The sequence below is a fragment of the Aotus nancymaae genome, unplaced genomic scaffold (genome assembly GCF_030222135.1).
Source record: "Aotus nancymaae isolate 86718 unplaced genomic scaffold, 86718_ANA_hifiasm-v0.15.2.pri h1tg000031l, whole genome shotgun sequence".
Taxonomy (NCBI): Eukaryota; Metazoa; Chordata; class Mammalia; order Primates; family Aotidae; genus Aotus; species Aotus nancymaae.
This window is the reverse complement of record NW_026988444.1, coordinates 6,779,246-6,801,279: the sequence shown is the minus strand read 5'-3', so window position 1 is coordinate 6,801,279 and position 22,034 is coordinate 6,779,246. Positions and strand designations below refer to the sequence as shown.

General features: G+C 52.4%; 1 protein-coding gene across 6 annotated transcripts in view; it reads right to left on the bottom strand.

Moving 5' to 3' along the window:
* Positions 1 to 775: 775 nt before the first annotated feature.
* The window catches only part of ING5 (inhibitor of growth family member 5), a 32,897-nt gene continuing 11,638 nt past the window's right edge, over positions 776 to 22,034 (bottom strand). Inside the window, exons 4-8 of one of the 6 annotated variants that reach the window (XM_021665033.2) lie at positions 21,351 to 21,462; positions 20,772 to 20,865; positions 7,350 to 7,485; positions 7,171 to 7,232; positions 776 to 5,562 (exon numbers count right to left, since the gene is read on the bottom strand). In XM_021665033.2, the coding sequence (XP_021520708.1) occupies positions 5,520 to 5,562; positions 7,171 to 7,232; positions 7,350 to 7,485; positions 20,772 to 20,865; positions 21,351 to 21,462 (447 nt within the window). In that variant the 3' untranslated portion in view covers positions 776 to 5,519. Of the gene's footprint in view, positions 5,563 to 5,608; positions 5,848 to 6,153; positions 6,702 to 7,170; positions 7,233 to 7,349; positions 7,486 to 8,781; positions 12,367 to 20,771; positions 20,866 to 21,350; positions 21,463 to 22,034 lie in introns of those variants that run through there. The other 5 variants (XM_021665034.2, XM_021665032.2, XM_064383448.1 and 2 more) reach the window with 5 other exon arrangements.

Sequence of the window (22,034 nt, the reverse complement as noted above, 5' to 3'; positions counted from 1 at the left end):
TCCTTGTCTGCCACCACGTAAGATGTGCCCTTCGCCTCCTGCCACAATTGTGCCTCCTCCCCCAGCCTTATGGAACCGTGGGTCCATTAAACCTCTTTTCCTGCTAGATGCAGTGGCTCACACCTGTATTCCCAACACTTTGGGAGGTTGAGGTGGGCGGATCACCTGAGGTCAGGAGTTCAAGACCAGCCTGGCCAACATGGTGATACCCCATCTCCACTAAAAATACAAAAATTAGCTGGTGTGGTGGTGCATGCCTGTAATCCGAGCTACTTGTGAGGCTGAGGCAGGAGAATCGCTTAAACCCGGGAGGCAGAGGTTGCAGTGAGCCGAGATCGCGCCACTGCACTCCAGCCTGGGTGAGAGAGCAAGACTTCATCCCCAAAATAAAAAGAAAAAAACTTTTTAAAACCCTCTTTTTTTTTTTTTTTTTTTTTTTGTGAGACAGAGTTTCGCTCTTGTTACCCAGACTGGAATGCAATGGCGCGATCTTGGCTCACCGCAACCTCCACCTCCTGGGTTCAGGCAATTCTCCTGCCTCAGCCTCCTGAGTAGCTGGGATTACAGGCACGCACCACCATGCCCAGCTAATTTTGTTTTTAATTTTTAGTAGAGACGGGGTTTCACCATGTTGACCAGGATGGTCTCGATCTCTTGACGTCGTGATCCACTCACCTCGGCCTCCCAAAACCCTCTTTTTCTTTATAAATTACCTCGTCTTGGGTATGTCTTCATCAGCAGCGTGAAAACGGGCTAATACACATGCACTTTCAAGTGTTTGTTCCAAAAAATACTTTTATTTATTAAACAATATATCCATAATCTATGACATGATCCAAAAATACAGATATACATCTTTACATTATTTAATAAAAAGATTTACAATATTATCTTTCCTTTACAAAGAGAACATAGATGATAATTCCTCGAAAATAAAATGTAACATTCCTGTTAAAGCTGCGTCATCTTTTTGGATGAAATGTGGTTAAGAATGAACGCCATAAAATACAAACAGAGGAAGAAAGAAACTTCAGTAAAACCTCTCCTGAATGGGAACATTTTCCTACACTTCCCTGGCTTAAAATTCCTCTCAGCACGGGTGGTGAAGGCCAACCACTGCTCACTAAAAATTTAGGAAAACCTTAAGTAAGTCTTCAATGCCCATAATAAACATCCCTCACTGCTTTTTTTATTCTAAACCATGAAGACCTAACCTAGGACAGGAGTTCAAGACCAGCCTTGGCTCTGTGGCCACGTGGGAGGCTGCTCTGGGCCAGTGTTATTGCTCAAAGCAGCCCCAGCCGGGGCTCCCGAGGGCAGGACAGGAGGCCAAGTGTGGCAGGGCTGCCGGACAGAAGATGAGCTGGCCGCTGTCCCCATCCGTCCTGGGAAATGCTCCCACCACCACCCGTCTACACAGCTGCTTCTGGTTGCTCCAGGCAGACTGGAAAAACCCAGCCCCCATGGCCCTGGCCAACAGTGGTCTCATGTCCACCCGCCCAGGGGTCCCACCCAGCTTGAGATAGGCAGCCTGCTCAGGTGGCCACACAGGCCTCCGCTCGGCATCCACGTCCCCGGCAGCAGCACCTGGGGCACGTTCGCAGATGCGGACGGCTGTTTCCCCGGCTCCTGGTTTCAACGCAGCCTGCCTTCCCCTACAGGAAAACTAGAGGATTGCCTCAGAGCGCTGACTGATACAGTAGCACTGGAAACAAGGAAAATGGGCAGAACACTCCTTCCCATGGAGGTCGCACAGCCACAGAGGACCCACACCTTCGGCTCAGATGAAGCTGCCAGAGTGACCCATGGGGTCCAGCCCAGACACCCTCAATCCATGAGACGGGTCTGGAGCCTGGCAGCTGTGGGCGGGGGGGTCTGGTCCAAGAATAAATCCCTGAATCACCCCCAGGGAGAAGGTGGCCAGGCCTTCCGGAGCAAGGCATGGATGGTGCACATGTGTGGTTCCTGTGTCCCTGCGGGGCTGGGGCCAGGCAGGGGCCATGACCTTCTTTTCTGGCCAACAGCCACTCCTGAGTGTGTGTCTCCCACGGGCAGGCACAGCATCGGCCACAGAGCACTCGGGATTCAGTCAGGGTCCAAACTACGGCCCAAGGAATTGTCCCATTCTGCTCATGTTTCTGTGTTTCTTCCAAAACCCTGTACGTATTATTTTGGTGATATTGTAAGTGGCAAAAGTAAACACTAAAAACACATAAGCACAGAAACTTAAAGAAAAGGCCAAAGTTCAGTGCCTGGGATGGTGCACAGTGGCAGGCAGGCCAAAAGCTTCCGACACAGAAGGAAGCCAGTCATCTTTCCTGGGAAGGCAGAGAGACCTCAGGAAGCCAGGAGGCTAAAAGCCTGCACCAACCAGCCCAGCTCCTTCCAGGGGAAGCCATGGGTGTGAACAGCTCAAAGGGGGAGCGCAAATATCAAATTCACTTTTGAAAAATCGCCAGGCGCTGTTTTAGCACCAACTCCCTGCACTTACCTATCCCTCTTCACAACATGGTAAAGAGGGAAGAAAATTATGACAATGTATTCTCCATGATCATTAAATATCTGTATTAGCGGGGCACAGTGGCTCACACCTGTGATTCCAGCACTTTGGGAGGCTGAGGCGGATGGATCACTTCAGGTGAGGAGTTCGAGATCAGCCTGGCCGACGTGTTGAAACCCTTTATCCTAAAAATACAAAAATTGACCAGACAGGGTAGCTCACACCTGTAATCACAGCACTTTGGGAGGCCAAGGCAGGTGGATCACAAGGTCAAGAGATGGAGACCATCCTGGCCAACATGGTCTCTACTAAAACTACAAAAATTAGCTGGGTGTGGTGGCTCACACCAGTAATCCCAACACTTCGGGAGGCTCACACAGGCAGATCACTTGAGCCCAGGAGTTTGAGACCAGCCTGGCCAACACGGTGAAAGCCCATCTCCACCAAAAATACAAAAATTAGCTGGGCCTGATGGTGCATGCCTGTAATCCCAGCTACTCGGGAGGCTGATGTGGGAGGATCACTTGAGGCCAGAAGGCGGAGGGTGCAGTGAGCCGAGATTGCACCACTGCACTCCAGCCTGGGCAACAAAGTGAGACTCCGTCCCCAGAAGAAAAAAAACAACGAAAACCACACATCTCGTTTCACAGCCATGGCTGAGGGCGTGAAACGGTGCAGCCGGCCCTCTCCGACCCTTTTCCTTCTGAGCTGCAGGAAGGCAGTGGCTCAGAGGGAGCCCTTCAGGCCCAGAAGCTGACGGGACGAGGAGCAGCAGCATGGCAACCGTCCGCCTGCACCCACACCTGGAGGGTCCATTCCCACCCACTGCCCCACACCCTCAGCCAGCTCCCAGAAAGGACAGGCGGCCCCAAAACATTGATTTGGCTCAAGAACCGCAGCACACGAATGTGTCACCACCCCAACCAGGAATGTTCCAGGGTGTTCTTGTTTTCATTCACTGACCACCAGCTTCTTGTCGGGAGGGCCCCATCTGAGACACAGAGCTTCACAAGTTCCTTTCTGCTTTATTTCCTCTCCTTAGTAAAACATTAAAAACAGGAGGAAAAGGGCTGGGTGTGGTGGCTCATGCCTGCAATCCCAGCACTTTGGAGGCCGAGACAGGCAGATCACAAGGTCAAGAGATCATGACCATCCTGGCCAACATGGTGAAACCCCGTCTCTACTAAAAATATAAAAACTAGCCAGGCACAGTGGCGCGTGCCTGTAATCCCAGCTACTCAGGAGGCTGAGGCGGGAGGATTGCTTGAGCCCAGGAGTTCTGGGCTGTAGTGCGCTATGCCGATCAGGTGTCCACACTAAGTTGTGCATCAATATGGTGACCTCCTGGGAGCCACCACGTTGCCTAAGGATGGGTGAACTGACCCAGGTCAGAAACAGAGCAGGTCAAAACTCCCGTGCTGATCAGTAGTGGGATTGCACCGGTGAAGAGCTACTGCACTCCAGCCTGGGCAACACAGCAAGACTCCGTCTCAAAAAAAAAAAAAAGTTGAAAAAATATATATAAAAATTAGCAGGGTGTGGTGGCGCACGCCTGTAATCCCAGCTACTCAGGAGGCTGAGGCAGGAGAATCGACTGAACCCAGGAGGTGGAGGTTGCAGTGAGCCGAGATCGTGCCACAGTGCTCCAGCCAGGCGACACAGTGAGATTCTGTCACCAAAAAAAAAAAAACAGGAAAAGATACAGACGTAGCCATCAGAAGGAAGTGGGGCTATCATTCGTAATGACTCCCCACTATGAAGAAAACCAGGCTTTTCTTAAACTGGGAACCTCACGCCTCAGTTTTCCCTCAAGTTTCTTTCTGTGGTGTGAGGGCAGAAACAGGCTTCCCTGCATTCCTCAGGAATCCCCTCCTTCCTCTAAACGCACAGGAGAGGATTTCCGAGAGCCTGTGACGCTGCTGGGAACCGCACGCTAGTGGCACCGTCACCGACGTGTCACAACGGAGCAAGTCTGCACAGCCTTCCCCAGCTACCACTGAAAAGGTGGCTCCAACTCAGCTTGGAAAGCACTGATTCAACAAAAAGCACACAAGTTTCCTAGCTTCATTCCAGAACTGCTATTGTGGCACAATAAGTTCACAACAAATTCACATCAGAGTCCCCTTGGACGGGAGCTGTGGGCCTGGGAACGCGCAGCACAAGCAGGGACACTCGTGGTTCATCAGCTCCTGGCAGACGGGACTCACTTCACAGACACACAGACCCACGATCTTCATGCTATTACGATAATTTCATCTTCACAGTAAAAACGTCACGACTTCCCAGAGGAACGGAACATCAGCCCAGCTGTTGTGCAGTGTCTTGTGGGTGCTGGTCACAGAACCCACCGCTAATCCAAGCTAATGAAGAGCCGTTTACTCCAGAGGTGAATCCCCCGAGGGAGGAGGACTGAAGTCCAAGTTAAAAAGGCAGAGCACAGTGAAGCGGAGGCCACTTCCTCCGGGGAAGAGCCCCCAGCCCTCCCGGGCCTGTCAGCGGTGCCCCAAACAGGAGCGTGCGGTGGCCAGATCCAGCACGGAGGTGAGTGTGAGGAGGCACCTGGCCACCGAGTCACTGGCCCCACGTGCATGTCTCGGGCGGCCGTGCTCCAGGGGTGGTGGGGCGCACGGAGCTCGGGCTGTACCAAACAGTCCTAGAAAACCACAGGAAGGCAATGCCAGGGTGACTGTGGACCAGGGGACGGCGTCTCCCCTGCCCGCATGCCTGGCCTGGCAGCCTGAGCTCAGGCGCGCCTGCCCACGGCCGCTCAGGCTCCCTGCTGATGCTCAGGGAAGTCCTGTAAAAGCCACGCTCCTGTCATGGCGGCGAGTCCCTGCAAGGTCACCCTTCTGTGTGAACAGGGTTTGGTGGGTTGTTTTAGGAAACATCCAGAATTTCAACTGGACGTTGAGTTACTAAATATCAACCGAACAAGGTAGTTTTAAAATGAAGGGAAATATTGCAACACGAATGAAGGAATAGATTAACTTGCTCCTTGGATCCGGGCACGCAGCTCCTCCTACTTCTTCTTCCTCTTTTCCTGGACACACCGTGGACAGAACCTGTGACGAGAAAGGTGCAGTAAGGCCCTGGGCGCCATTTCCGCCAGCACACAGGGCGCCCGGTACCCGCCTCCCTATGTCTCCCAGAGCGGCTAGACGCCGTGGGCGGACGGCAGCAGGAGAGACGCCCGCTGAGTGGGGACGCAGCCCTCCTGCAGAAGGCGACAGGTACACATCAGTGAGCAAAACCCATTTTACACGCGAGTGTTCCTCCTGGCCAGGTGGGTCCTTCTTCCCCGGCCGACGGCAGGGTTGGTGATGCCCTCCATCCGGAGTCTGGCGCGGCTGCAGGTACCAAGCACACGTGAGCGTGGCAGCCCCTCAGGCGCACAGTCAGCCAGCCCGGCACCCTGCACCAGCCCTGGAAGCTGCCGCCTCACAAGCGCTCCCTGGTGATTCTGCGCTGGGCGAGTTCTGAAGCCGCATACACGGGGGCTCCAGAACAGAGGCCGCCGCTGGCCACCGGGACGTTCCGGGGGTTCCCCACGCCGGAAGTAGCCGGCTCACACGTGATGCAACCATCAACCCCCGCCTGCCCAGGGCCCTCCACCCTAACAGCCTCCAACCCCTTCTCGAAACCCTGGTGCATCGCCCGCCGGCCACATGGCGTGGGGCACTGCGGTGCCATCTGTGCCCATGGCAGGCCAGCCTGTGTCAGCACCGCATGATGCCATGAGCCGGGCCAGCCTGCGAGGCATGGCATCCTTTCCCTCTGCGTCCTCACACCGAACACCAAGGAGGACGGCTCTCACCGACCTGGGGTGAGTTTGCCGGAGGTTCAGACACACTGCCACAGTGACTTCTGAGGGCCACACAGAAGGACACACTCTGATTTCATTTTCAGAACATATATCCATGTTTAGATTTTTAGCACAGGCAAACAAAGCCAGGTTTTCATCTTTTTATTTATTTATTCATTTGAGACAGGGTCTTGCTCTGGCGCCCAGGCTGGAGTGCAGTGGCGATCTCAGCTCACTGAAGCCTTGGACTTCGGGGCTCAAGCCATCCTCCCACCTCATCCTCCCGGGTAGCTGGGACCACAGGCACGCACCACCACCACGCCCAGCTAATTTTTGTATTTTTGGTAGAGCTGGGGTCTCCCGATGTTGCCCAGATGACAGGTTTTTATTTAAATGAATCTGAGGAACAACAATGCAGAGAGTTGCCATTGCTGAGGGGAGGCAAGGGTCAGGAAGATAAGCTGCTCCCCAGACCCACGCCCTGGTTTCAGGGCTCACGTCTCGTGTATCTTTCTCAAATCTCCCTAGGGGATAAGACCCTCTCATTTCTGATGCAGGAGGATCCCTACCTCCCGCAGTCAGAAAGGCTGTCCTTCAGGAGGGGAATGTGAACGTGGTAACCACTGTCCCTCAGTGAGGAAGTCCCTCTGCTAGCTCGGACAGGCACAGCAGCAAAGGGGAGAAAAAGCCACACCCAGAGCAGCCAGCCAGCCAGACACACTCCTTGAGGCCACGGTGGGGCATGCCTACGTGGCTACCGGCCGCTAAGCCTGACGGGATCCCACAGTCGAGTGACCTCTCCCAGGGAGGCCGGCAGTGCAACACCACGCAGCCTGGGAGAAAACGGAGCGAGCGTCCCCCCACTCACCATTTCCCTTTGGGTTTCGTGGTGAGGTCCACGCAGGCAAAGTGAAACCACTCAATTGGACACTGCAAAATAAAGGGAAAAGGCAGAGTCAACACACCTCGTGTTCTGCACGTGAATCCCAGGAAATCCCGCCCCACGCAGGACCGCCCCATGGCGTGAACCCCACAGACCACACTCACGTCTGGATTGTCACAGCCGATCATCTCCCCGTAGGAGACCTGGTGGCACAGGCAGTAGGTGGGTTCGTTGGGGTCCACGGGCATGTCTAGCACATCGGATGGGTGCACGGACAGGATGGCGTCAGTGAACTCAGACCTGCGGGGCGGGGGGTGGGCACCGCTGATGGCCACAGCAGGAAGTGAGGCGGTGCAGACAGCACGGGCCCTTCTGCCTCTGGCTCAGGGTCCCCTCACCCCAGAACTGCGAAGACGATTATTCCAAAGGGGATATCTATACTGAACTCTGAGCCACACATAACAAATAAGCTTGCTTCCATTTTCCTTATTATGCTTTAGAAATGAAAGCAGTTCCCAGGGCCTGCCACTGAAGTCGTGCAGTGACTGAGCACACACCTTGTGGACGTTTCCTTCTTGGAGCGAACATTTTCAAAACCTCAATAACCCCTCCGACCATGCAGTTTTCTTCCAAGAATGCACGGCAAGAAAATAATTAAGGAGACGAACAGACTGTCAGCTGAGGGTAGAAAGAACACTGCTACACACCAAAATCCAGGAGCAGCAGCAGCTGGCAGCAGAGGGGTGGAGATCGCACCCCATCTACGTACCCAGGTGGGGACATGGGGGACATGGGGCACAGAGGGTACGCGAGAGGCTGTGAGGCGCAGCGCTCACCCACAGCACAGGGACTCTGGTCCCACTCTGGGGACCTCAGTCCCTCCCCCGAGACGGGACTCCCCCTGGGACCTCTGGACTCACATCCCTTCTGAGGCCGTCCCTCCAAAGACCCCGGCCCCTTCGGGGACAAACATAAGTCACCTCCGCCAGCAGACGGCTGACACTTGAAAGAAGGCTGCTTGCATCCCACAGGGGGACCTCTGGACTCACATCCCTTCTGAGGCCGTCCCTCCAAAGACCCCGGCCCCTTCGGGGACAAACACAAGTCACCTCCACCAGCAGACGGCTGACACTTGAAAGAAGACTGCTTGCATCCCACCCCAGACTGGCAGGTGTCAGAACAGCCCGCACAGTCAACAGCTCTCCCGTAACCGTGACCTCCTCCCACGAGAACAGCGTGCGTCCTCCACCTGGGCCCTCGACACACCTACTCAGGCACCTCTGCCCCAACACTCACAAAACTAGCAGCTCCCCACACACGCCCTGGACCACCCACCGCCCACCCAGCTGCCCACCTGGCGCAGGGCCCCTTCTGACCACACGCCATCCTTGTCACTCCTCTATCCCTGCCAGCTCCCACATGGGTTTCCACACAGCAGGATGGCGGGTGTTCCACCCCGGCCACGCCTCCCTCCAAGCCTGCCGCCTGCAGCGCCACAGACCTCAGGGGAGACTTTCCCGTTTGAAAGGGAGGCACTTGGAGGAAATGGATTCTTTTGTATTTCAGTATTTTTCAAATAAACGTACAAGCTGCAGGTAGTATAAACAGTGTATTCCCATTAGTACAGAGAGAAAAAATATCTTCCCTATCCCACCCTCCAACCCAAGAATAAGTAGCTGCTATGTAAACACGGCAGCTTAGCTGCAGGAGCGTGGCCGTGAGAAGGTCAACAGTCGCAATGAGGGATAGCCAAGCAGCAGAAGTCGGGGTCCCAGAGGGAATCAACGCTCAGCTTCTCCTTAAATACCTATCTAAAGCTTTTCCACGCCTTCGCAATTGCCTGTATGTACATACACGCGCGCGCTTAGGCTCAGCATGCAGCCAGCCTCCCCACTGCCCTCTGGCACGGGGCACCCGCCTGTCTGTGCTTTGCGGGTAATCTGCTCTCTGTCTCTGTCTGGGAATAGGTGGGGGTTTCTCTTTATAAATACATATTATGAAATCCACAAATGCCACAAGTCCATGTCCCGGTGCTGCCAACACTGTTGTCAAGCGAGTCTCAAGTAGCCTTCAGGTCTCTGCTCTGACAGTGGCTCAGAGGGTCTACGTCTCAGCCACCTGCCAATTCCGGGCTGGCATCTGTGGCTTCTCCTCCATGGGGCTCCTGCGGTCTCTTCGCGTCACCTCTCGCTCACAGAGAGCAGGACAGGCACCCTCTGCGGCCAACAGTCCCCAAACACTCCCTGTGATGCCATCCACTTCTGTGCTGAGTCTCGTTCTGTCTACAAAGCCCAACCCAACAATCCCTACTGACTGAGCTGCCACGTGACCTACACCTCCGCATCTTCGAGGGCGCTCGCCAGAGTCGACGGCAGTGGGAGAGGGCCGGGGGCCTGAGGGGATGGCCCAAGCAAAGGCACCCCAGAAGCTGAGGCCAGCATGGAGGGTTCACTGGCCTCTCCAGTCACACCTGGCAGTGCCTGGCCAGGGAGCACTGCTACCGGCTCTGAGGAAGGCTGCCAGGAGGCCATGGGGAGGCCTGTCCCTTGCACAGGCTGGGGCAACCCCAGTTGTCAGCAGCTGCTCCCCGACTCCCTCCGGCACCACTGCCACAAGACGCACTCTCTGTGCTAATCCCGAGGTGTGGAGGGCACCCCTCACCAGGAGGCGCCAGCAAGCCCCTGTGCCCAGCCCGATGGCTTCCTGCCTGTCCAAACTCCGGGATTCCAGGCGCTACAGGTGATACCGCCCTTCGTCCACACACACAGGTTCCGTGTTGCCAGAGCAAGGCCACAGGGCAGCAGCAGTGCAGGGGCAGCCTTGGGTCACGGGATCTCAGACGAGACTCAAAGTCTGTGTGGTCTGGGAACACTGCATTTTAGGAAGGGCCCGGCCACGCAGGGAACAGGCCTGGAGAGGGCAGGCCACAGGGACATGATGGCACACGCTCCTGGGTCCCCAGCAGGGAACAGGACCTGCCTTGAGGCAGAACAGCCTGGCACCACAGCATGACCAAGAGGGGCGTGAAAACCCACTGTGCCAACGGGGACAGGGAGAGTCCAGAGCCCAGGGACAGGAGGGCTCCCACACACAGTCAGGAGGATGTCCCTGGAGCCACACACAAGCACACTCCCGCCCCGGCAGGCCCAGGCTTTGGGTCCATCTGACTGGTCCTCGGGACCCTCCGTCTGCCCACTGCACTGCACTATCCTCCTGTCCCTCCTGAAGTTTCAGAGCTGGCCTCACCAGCCCATCTCAACGTCTTGCAACGGGACAGCAGTAGCTCTGACACCCAGGGGCACAGAGAAGAAAGAGATTCGCACACAAGCTACATCCAGCCCAGAGCCACGGGGGCGCCACACCTGTCGCTGTCTGTGATCACCTTCTCATCTATCACCACCACAACCTGCCCAGCAGGCAGCGCTGAGCTCCCGGCTCCACTGCTACCCAACAGCGCCACGGCTTCTGTCATGAGGCCATGGGATCTCCGTGTTTGCGCTGAGCTCCCAGCTCCACACTGCCAGTCCACAGCCCCACGGCTTCTGTCATGAGGCCATGGGATCTTCCTGTGTCTGCACTGAGCTCCCGGCTCCACACTGCCAGTCCACAGCCCCACGGCTTCTGTCATGAGGCCTCGGGATCTTCCTGTGTCTGCACTGAGCTCCCGGCTCTGCATGGCCAGTCCACAGCTCCACAGCTTCTGTCATGAGGCCATGGGATCTTCCTGTGTCTGCACTGAGCTCCCAGCTCCACACTGCCAGTCCACAGCCCCACGGCTTCTGTCATGAGGCCATGGGATCTTCCTGTGTCTGCACTGAGCTCCCGGCTCCACACTACCAGTCCACAGCTCCACAGCTTCTGTCATGAGGCCATGGGATCTTCCTGTGTCTGCACTGAGCTCCCAGCTCCACACTGCCAGTCCACAGCCCCACGGCTTCTGTCATGAGGCCATGGGATCTTCCTGTGTCTGCACTGAGCTCCCAGCTCCACACTGCCAGTCCACAGCCCCACGGCTTCTGTCATGAGGCCATGGGATCTTCCTGTGTCTGCACTGAGCTCCCGGCTCTGCATGGCCAGTCCACAGCCCCACGGCTTCTGTCATGAGGCCATGGGATCTTCCTGTGTCTGCACTGAGCTCCCGGCTCCACACTGCCACTCCACAGCTCCACAGCTTCTGTCATGAGGCCATGGGATCTCCGTGTTTGCGCTGAGCTCCCAGCTCCACACTGCCAGTCCACAGCGCCACGGCTTCTGTCATGAGGCCTCGGGATCTTCCTGTGTTTGCACTGAGCTCCCAGCTCCACACTGCCAGTCCACAGCCCCACGGCTCCTGTCACGAGGCCATGGGATCTTCCTGTGTCTGCACTGAGCTCCCGGCTCCACACTGCCAGTCCACAGCACCACGGCTTCTGTCATGAGGCCACGGGATCTTCCTGTGTTTGCACTGAGCTCCCGGCTCCGCACTGCCAGTCCACAGCACCACGGCTTCTGTCATGAGGCCACGGGATCTTCCTGTGTCTGCACTGAGCTCCCGGCTCCACACTGCCAGTCCACAGCACCACGGCTTCTGTCACGAGGCCTCGGGATCTTCCTGTGTTTGCACTGAGCTCCCAGCTCCACACTGCCAGTCCACAGCCCCACGGCTCCTGTCACGAGGCCATGGGATCTTCCTGTGTCTGCACTGAGCTCCCGGCTCCACACTGCCAGTCCACAGCACCACGGCTTCTGTCATGAGGCCACGGGATCTTCCTGTGTTTGCACTGAGCTCCCGGCTCCGCACTGCCACTCCACAGCGCCACGGCTTCTGTCATGAGGCCACGGGATCTTCCTGTGTTTGCACTGAGCTCCTGGCTCGGCACTGCCAGTCCACAACCCCATGGCTTCTGTCATGAGGCCACGGGATCTCCGTGTTTGCAGAGGTGCTGGTTGTTCCTGAGGTCTCTGAAGCAGGGCAGAGCCCTCAAGAGGAAACCCTGACCCCAGGAGGGAGTTGGGGTCTCCTTCACCACCGTGAGGACCCACTGTGCCTGCATTCCTCAAACCTAGCACACTCCTGAGAAACAGCTCTGGGTGAGGAAGAGGCCAGCAGGAGACCAGCTCTCACGCAGAAAAGGCTCAGTCGGGATGGGGCCTTCAGGTTCGGAGCAGGAAAGAGCAGGAAGACTCAGAACACTGTTGCCACTGAGTTAGAAAACACAAAACCCAGCAAGTCACAAAACCACATTCTCAAAGATGTGGGGGAGCTGTGGAGCCACAAGCACTAGATGACCTGCAGTGTCGGGGGAGGGGGGCGTCCACCTGTCTCATGCTCTGAGTGAGGCTGGGCTGCCCGTCAGGCCATGCTGCATCCCCACAGACATTTACAGAGTCCAGAGGCTGCACAGAGCAACTAAAAGCAGAGGGAAAAATCCCTGCAGCCTCCGCATTCTCAAGGAAGGGTCTGCTCAGGCATCACCAGTCTCCTCCTCCGTACTTCACCAACGGCAGAAGCCGTGGAGGCAGGAGGCGAGAGAGGAAATCTAAGCCCAGCGAAGTGCAGATGGACCACGGGGCAGCCTTCCGGAGAAGGCGATCCTCAGGCTCCCTGGGGCTCTCAATCAAGAGCTCAGGGCCTTTGAGGGGCCAGGGCAGAGCTGAAGCTGAGACCCTGCCACACCCCAGCACCCCCAGCCCCATAGGCCTGGACGAAAACAGAGCGAACAAATCCTGGGGAGAATAGAAACTCCCTCTCCATGCTTCCTTTATAGCTAAGGTCAGACAGCTAATAACAAACCATAAGACACATAAACCTAGCAGGAAAATATAAGCTGATTATTTTTTCCCTCAAGCTGGTTAGGAAGTAATGGTGGCGCAGGCCTGTGATCCTGACTACTCAAGAGGCCCTCCCACCTCAGCCTCCCAAAGTGATGAGATTACAGGCATAAGCCACACAGCCCAGCCCTACAACCTCTTAAATGGAAAATGTATGAAAGGAAATTAAAATTAAATTAGGGCCGAGTGCAGTGGCTCACGCCTGCAATCCCAGGCGAGACAGGGAGATCACTTGAGGCCAGGAGTCCGAGACCAGCCTGCATAACACGGTGAAACCCTGTCTCTACTAAAAATGCAAAATTAGCCAGTCACGGTGGCAAGTGCCTGTAATCCCAGCTACTCAGGAGGCTGAGGCAGAGGATCTCTTGAACTTGGGAGGCGGAGCTTGCAGTGAGCCGAACTGTGCGCGCACACCAGCCCAGCAACATAGCGAGACCCTCTCAAAGAAAAAGGAAGAAAGAAAAACAACAGAGACCGAGGCAGGCAGATCGCTTGAGGCCAGGAGACCGAGACCAGCCTGGGCAACATGCTGAAACCCGTCTCTACTAAAAATACAAAAATTAGCCCGGTGTGGTGATGCTCACTTGCAATCCCAGCTAGTTGGGAGGCAGAGGCTGCAGTGAGCCGAGATTGTGCCACTGCACTCCAGCCTGGGTAACAGCCAGAACCTGTCTCAAAATTAAATAAATAAAGTAACAGAAACAAACGGAAGTACAGATAGAAAAATGCTGACAGGAAGTAGGCAGAGCCTCAGTGACCTATGGGAAATGACAAGAAGTAGGCGGAGCCTCAGTGACCTGTGGGAAATGACAGGAAGTAGGCGGAGCCTCAGTGACCTGTGGGAAATGACAGGAAGTAGGCGGAGCCTCAGTGACCTGTGGGAAATGACAGGAAGTAGGCGGAGCCTCAGTGACCTGTGGGAAATGACAGGAAGTAGGCGGAGCCTCAGTGACCTGTGGGAAATGACAGGAAGTAGGCGGAGCCTCAGTGACCTGTGGGAAAACCTAAGGAACCAACGCACATGCAACTGGAGGCTGGGGAGGAGGAAGCGGAGCACAGAAGCATCTGAAGAACTGGCTGAACGTTTTCCAAATTTGATGCAAAGTATAAGCCAACATTTAGTTCAAAGACGCTCAGCAAGTTCCACACAAGATATACACATAAAATCACATGGAGAACATTTAATCAAACTATTAACAGCCTGTGACAATGAGAAATCTTAGAAGCAAAAAAAGAGAAAATACCGCCAAAAATAATAATCACTAATGCCATCGGAATCAATGAAAGACAGAAGAAAATGAGGGAACAGTTTTAGTGACAAAACAAAAAACGTCAACCTGAAACTCTATATGCAACAAAATAAAAGCATTTCCAGAGAAACGAAAACTTAGAGAATTGATCACCATCAGCGAACATGTACCGTAAAAAACATTAAAGACAGTTCTTCAGACAGAGGAGTAATGACAACAGAGAGAAATCCGCATCCACATAAGAAATACACATAAGCAGAATATGTACGGAGAAAAAGTTTTGTTTCGTTTTTTTTTTTGAGATGGAGTTTCGCTCTTGTTACCTAGGCTGGAGTGCAATGGTGCGATCTCAGCTCACCGCAACCTCCGCCTCCTGGGTTCAGGCAATTCTCCTGCCTCAGCCTCCCAAGTAGCTGGGAGTTACAGGCACGCGCCACCATGCCCAGCTAATTTTTTTTGTATTTTTAGTAGAGACGGGGTTTCACCATGTTGACCAGGATGGTCTCGATCTCTTGACCTCATGATCCACCCGCCTCGGCCTCCCAAAGTGCTGCGATTACAGGCTTGAGCCACCGCGCCTGGCCAAGAAAAAGTTTTTTAAAGAAAGAAAAATATTAAGAAATGGGGCCGGGCGCAGTGGCTCACGCCTGTAATCCCAGCACTTCAGGAGGTTGAGGCGGGCGGGTCATGAGGTCAGGAGTTTGAGACCAGCCTGGCCAACATAATGAAACCCTGTCTCTACTAAAAATACAAAAATTAGCTGGGTGTGGTGGTGGCGCCTGTAATCCCAGCTATTCAGGAAGCTAAAGGAGAATCACTTGAACCCAGAAGGTAGAGGTTGCAGTGAGCCAAGATTGCACCATTGCACTCTAGGCTGGGCGACAGAGCAAGACTATGTCTCAAAAAAAAAAAAAAAATTATAGGCCAGGTGTGGTGACCTCACACCTGTAATCCCAGTATGATGTGAGGCTGAGGTGGGTGGATCATGTGAGGTCAGGAGTTCAAGACCAGCCTGGCCAACATGGCAAAACCCTATCTCTACTAAAAATATAAAAAAAATTAGGCAGGCATAGTGATGCATTGCCTGTAATCCCAGCTACTCGGGAGGCTGAGGCAAGAGAATTGCTTGAGCCTGAAAGGTGGAGGTTGCATTGAGCCAAGATCATGCCACTGCGCTCCAGCCTGCGCAACAGAGCAAGGCTCCGTCTCACAAAAAAAAAAAAAAAAATTATATTCCAGCACTTTGGGAGGCCAATGTGGGCAGATCACTTGGGCTCAGAAGTTCAAGACCAGTCGGGCAACATGGTGAAACTCCATCTCTACCAAAAATACAAAAAATTAGTCAGGCATGGTGGCATGTATCTGTGGTCCCAGCTATTAGGGAGGCTGAAGTGGGAGGATCGCTTGAGCCCCGGAGGCGGAGGATGCAATGAGCCAAGATCATGCCACTGCCTGGGTGACAGAGTGAGACCTCATCTCAAACAAAACGAAAATATTTCTAAAATACTTTAGATAGGTAAACAAAATAAAAATTAAAAACATAATGTATAAAAATTAGATCAAAATTTGTGGAGTGCAACAAAAATAGTAATTAGAACAAAGCAGGCGTAAAAATCAATTATCCAAGCTATTCACACCTTCACAAGCTAGGAGCAGAGGCAAAGTAAACCGAGTAGACGAAAGGAAATAGAGCAGAAACAAATGCAGCGGAAAACAGAGAAAACAATAAAAATCATGAAACTAAAACTCGGTTCTCTAAAAAGATCAAGACGGGCAGACACAGCGTCTCACATCTGTCATCTCAACACACTGGGAGGTTGAGGCGGGCAGACTGCTTGAGCCCATTTGTTTGAGACCAGCCTAGGTAACATGACAAAACCCTGTCTCTACAAAAATACACAAAAAATTAGCCAGGCATAACGGCGCATGCCTGTGGTCCCAGCTACCTGGGAGGCTGAGGTGGGAGAACAGCTTGAGCTCGGTAGGTGGAGGCTGCAGTGAGCCACGTGCATGCGACCGCACTCCAGCCTGGCTGACAGGGCGAGGCCCTGTCTCAAGAAAAAAAAAGGATCAAGACAAAATGAGAGAAACATAAATTACCAATATCAGGATTGACAGAGGGGTCATCACCACACAAATTACCAATATCGGGATTCACAGAGGGGTCATCATCACACAAATTACCAATATCGGGACTGACAGACGGGTCATCACCACACAAATTACCAATATCGGGATTCACAGAGGGGTCATCATCACGTAAATTACCAATATCGGGATTGACAGAGGGGTCATCACCACACAAATTACCAATATCGGGACTGACAGAGGGGTCATCACCACACAAATTACCAATATCGGGATTCACAGAGGGGTCATCATCACACAAATTACCAATATCGGGACTGACAGACGGGTCATCACCACACAAATTACCAATATCGGGATTCACAGAGGGGTCATCATCACGTAAATTACCAATATCGGGATTGACAGAGGGGTCATCACCACACAAATTACCAATATCGGGACTGACAGACGGGTCATCACCACACAAATCACCAATATCGGGACTGACAGACGGGTCATCACCACACAAATTACCAATATCGGGATTCACAGAGGGGTCATCATCACGTAAATTACCAATATCGGGATTGACAGAGGGGTCATCACCACACAAATTACCAATATCGGGACTGACAGAGGGGTCATCACCACATAAATTACCAATATCGGGATTGACAGAGGGGTCATCACCACATAAATCACCAATATCGGGACTGACAGAGGGGTCATCACCACATAAATTACCAATATCGGGACTGACAGACGGGTCATCACCAAATAAATTACCAATATCGGGACTGACAGACGGGTCATCACCACATAAATTACCAATATCGGGACTGACAGACGGGTCATCACCACATAAATCACCAATATCGGGACTGACAGAGGGGTCATCACCACATAAATCACCAATATCGGGACTGACAGAGGGGTCATCACCACATAAATTACCAATATCGGGACTGACAGACGGGTCATCACCAAATAAATTACCAATATCGGGACTGACAGACGGGTCATCAGCACACAAATTACCAATATCGGGACTGACAGACGGGTCATCATCACATAAATCACCAATATCGGGACTGACAGAGGGGTCATCACCACATAAATTACCAATATCGGGACTGACAGAGGGGTCATCACCACATAAATCACCAATATCGGGACTGACAGAGGGGTCATCACCACATAAATTACCAATATCGGGACTGACAGACGGGTCATCATCACATAAATCACCAATATCGGGACTGACAGAGGGGTCATCACCACACAAATTACCAATATCGGGACTGACAGAGGGGTCATCACCACACAAATTACCAATATCGGGACTGACAGACGGGTCATCACCACATAAATCACCAATATCGGGACTGACAGAGGGGTCATCACCACATAAATCACCAATATCGGGACTGACAGAGGGGTCATCATCACATAAATTACCAATATCGGGACTGACAGACGGGTCATCATCACATAAATTACCAATATCGGGACTGACAGACGGGTCATCACCACATAAATTACCAATATCGGGACTGACAGAGGGGTCATCACCACATAAATCACCAATATCGGGACTGACAGAGGGGTCATCATCACATAAATTACCAATATCGGGACTGACAGACGGGTCGTCACCACACAAATTACCAATATCGGGACTGACAGAGGGGTCATCACCACATAAATTACCAATATCGGGACTGACAGACGGGTCATCATCACAGACGTTACAACATCAGAACGATAATAATGCAAAATTATTTTTATTATTTTTTTTGAGACCAAGTTTCACTATGGTTGCTAGGCTGGAGTACGATGGGGCCATCTCGGCTCACTGCAACCTCCGCCTCCCAAGTTCAAGCAATTCTCCCGCCTCAGCCTCCCAAGTAGCTGGGATTATAGGCATGCGCCACCACACCGGCTAATTTTTGATATTTTTAGTAGATATGGGATTTCTCCACGTTGGTCAGGCTGATCTTGAACTCCTGATCTCACGTGATCTGCCAGCCTCAGCCTCCCAAAATGCTGGCATTACAGGCATGAGCCACCACGCCCGGCAATAACGCAAAATTATTAACAACCTGATGTCAAAAAGTCTGAGAACTTACGTGAAACAAACAAATTTCTTGAAAGACACATATTACCAAAACTGACTTGAGAAGAAACAGAAAGCCTGAATACTTCCATAACTTTAAAGGAACTAAATGCAGCATCAAACTGTACACTTAAAACGGTAACATTTTATTGTATGTAAATCATTCCTTAATAAAGTTAATTTAAAGTGTTAAAAAAAAAAACCCAGCAGGACCAAACTATAATATATAGTGTCTAGGAATGCACTATAAAACTGTTAAAGAGGCCAGGTGCAGTGGCTCATGTCTGTAATCCCAGCACATTAGGAGGCCGAGACGGGCAGATCACCTGAGGTCAGGAGTTCAAGACCAGCCTGACCAACGTGGAGAAACCCCATCTCTACTAAAAATACAAAAAATTAGCCAGGTGTGGTGGTGCAAGCCTGTAATCCCAGCTGCTAAGGAGGCTGAGGTAGAAGAATCCCTTGAACCTGGGAGGTGGAGGTTGCCATGAGCCAAGATCACACCATTGCACTCCAGCCTGGGCAACAAGAGCAAAACTCTATCTCAAAAAAAAAAAAACTATTAAAGAAACAAGAAAATAAACACTACAGAAATCTGGATTGTTTATTTGGGAGCAGAAAGAGTTTACAATTTTAACAGGGCGTATGGAAGGCCTTCCAACAGCAGTCACCGACTGCTAGGGGCTAGTTACAAGCAGCTTCGCTTTACGGAAATTAATTAAACATGTTTGTTCTGTGTGGTTTTCTGCATCTGTCCACTACTTTATAATACAAAAATGTTGAATCTTTTTTGTTTTTGAGACCGAGTCTTGCTCTGTTGCCCAGGCTGGGGTAGAGTGGCGTGATCTCAGCTCACCGAAACCTCAGCCTCCCAGGTTCAAGCAATTCTCCCTGACTCAACCTCCTGAGTAGTTGAGATTATAGGCGGCTGCCGCCAGGACCAACTAAGTTTTTTGCATTTTTTAGTAGAGACGGGATTTCACCATGTTGGTCAGGCTAGTCTCAAATTCCTGACCTCAGGTGATCAACCTGCCTTGGCCTTCCAAAGCCACTGTGCTCAGCCAAAAGGCTAAGCACTCGCTTTAAAAACTGAAAATTGGGGCCGGGCGCGGTGGCTCAAGCCTGTAATCCCAGCACTTTGGGAGGCCGAGGCGGGCAGATCACGAGGTTAAGAGATCGAGACCATCCCGGTCAACATGGTGAAACCCCGTCTCTACTAAAAATACAAAAACTAGCTGGGCGTGGTGGCGCGCGCCTGTAGTCCCAGCTACTCGGGAGGCTGAGGCAGGAGAATTGCTTGAACCCGGGAGGCGGAGGTTGCGGTGAGCCGAGATCACGCCATTGCACTCCAGCCTGGGTAACACGAGCGAAACTCCGTCTCAAAAAAAAAAAAAATAAATAACTGAATATTGTCCCTTTTTTGTCTCCTTTTTTCTTTGAGACAGGGTCTCACGCCGTGGCCCAAGCTGGAGAGCAGTGGTGTGACTGTGGCTCCCGATCCAGCTCAGCCTCCCTCACAGCTGGGACTGCAGCTTACGCCACCACAGCCAGCTAGCTTTCTCTGTTTTTTGTAGAGATGGGGGTCTCACTTTGTTGCCCAGACTGCTCTCAGATTCCTGGGCTCAAGTGATCCTCTTGCCTTGGCCTCCCAAAGTGCTGGAATTGTAGGCATGAGCCACCGTGCCCAGAACTGACGCTCTTTGGCCACTCCTCCTGTCACAGTCATCTCCGAAGAGGTTACGTGGCATTTCAGCGTGTTCTCTTTAGTCTAAAGGTAACTCCTCTGAGCTAATGCCACGATCTCTTTGGAGGGTATACAATACCTTTGGCAGGGAGGGTGACAGTGGGAGAATGCTTTAAATAAAGTATCTCAAAGAACTTCAAGTTAAATGACAAGTCTATTTAACAAATGTGGCCACATAATTTAACAATGAATATGCACGAAGGAACTACATACTGATACAGAAAATAACTGACAGATACCAAAAACCTAGCTACTGAAAGAGTGGTTTTGATGGGCCTGTGGTCAACACACTCACCACCCTCCTGTCCCTAGCGGGGCAGCACACACCATGGCTAAGAGTCAGACTCCGGGTGCAGGCCCGTCCACATCACAGCAGCTCTCAAGCCACTGACACTGAAAATGCCCCTGACGATGGTACTCCCTCCAAGGCTGCTGTGAGGAGGGGCTGACAACAGGCACACAGCAGTAAGAACCAGAACGCCACCCAGCACGCGGTGTGCATTCACTCAGGGGTCAGCGTCCATCAATGGTTCTACATCCGGGATACAGGATATTGGTATCTGCTCTCTTGGGAAAAAGAGGGGAAGCCTCTTACCCTCCTTTATGCTTCTTTTTCTTTGGTGTGTCTTCCTCTGATGTCCTCCTGCCTCGGCCCCGGGACCCTCTTTTTTCTTTCTGACCCCGGCCTTCTGAAAAATAAGACGCAAATTACTTTTATAGAATTCTCTAAAGCAAGACAAGTTTTGTGTTTTGTTTTCAAGATGGCGTCCCACTTTGTCTCCCAGGCTAACTGGAGTGCAATGGAGCAATCACAGCTCACTACAGCATCGACCGACCTCCCAGGCTCAAGCGATCCACCCACCTCAGCCTCCCGAGTAGCTGGGACCACAGGTGTGCACCACTACACCCGGCTAATTTTTAAACGTTTTGTAGAGATGAGGTCTCGCTATGTTGCCCAGGTTGGTCTTGAACTCCTGGCCTCAAGCAATCCTCCTGTCTCGGCTTCCCAAAGTGCTGGGGTTACAGGCATGAGCCGCTGTGCCCAGCCTGCAAGACAAGGTTATCCCAAATATGATACTTACCATAGCGATCATACGTTAGTGATTCGCCACAATGACAAAACTCTTCACAACTCCACAGTTAACAGTAATAGAGAAAAAATGAACAGACTTGCTTTTTAGTCCTCGCCCTCCGGAGCCTTCAAAGTCACTGCCCTCCATCTTGTCCTTCAGATCGGCTTCGAAGCGTGCCAGGTCTGCATCGAGCCTTCGAATGTGTTTATCCACCTACAAAAGGACACGCACAGTCTCGTTTTAAAGTAAAAGCAAGACACCTCAGGAACCACGAACGTACAGAGTATCCGCCGGGCTTGCTCTTTAACTGAGTCTTCAATGAATAAGGCCGTCCAGGGGTCTTGTGCTCTTTCTGCATATTTTGAAACTGCGACAGAATAAATCCCATTTAAGGAAAAGATGTGAGTGTAGGCAAGAATGAGAAGTGGCTGGGACATCCGACACTGAATCTTACCTTAAAATATGGCCACCTAGAGGCCAGGCGCAGCGGCTCGCACCTGTAATCCCAACACTTTGGGAGGTGGAGGCAGGCAGATCACCTGAGGTCAGGAGGAGGTCAGGAGTTCAAGACCAGCCTGACCAACATGATAAAATCCTGTCTCTACTAAAAATACAAAATTTTGGCCAGGTGTGGTGGCTCACACCTGTAGTACCAGCACTCTGGGAGGCCAAGGCAGGTGGATCATTTGAGGCCAGGAGTTCGAGACCAGCCTGGCCAACATAGCGAAACTCCATCTATTAAAAATACAAAAACTAGCCTGTTGGTAGTGGTGCATGACTATAGT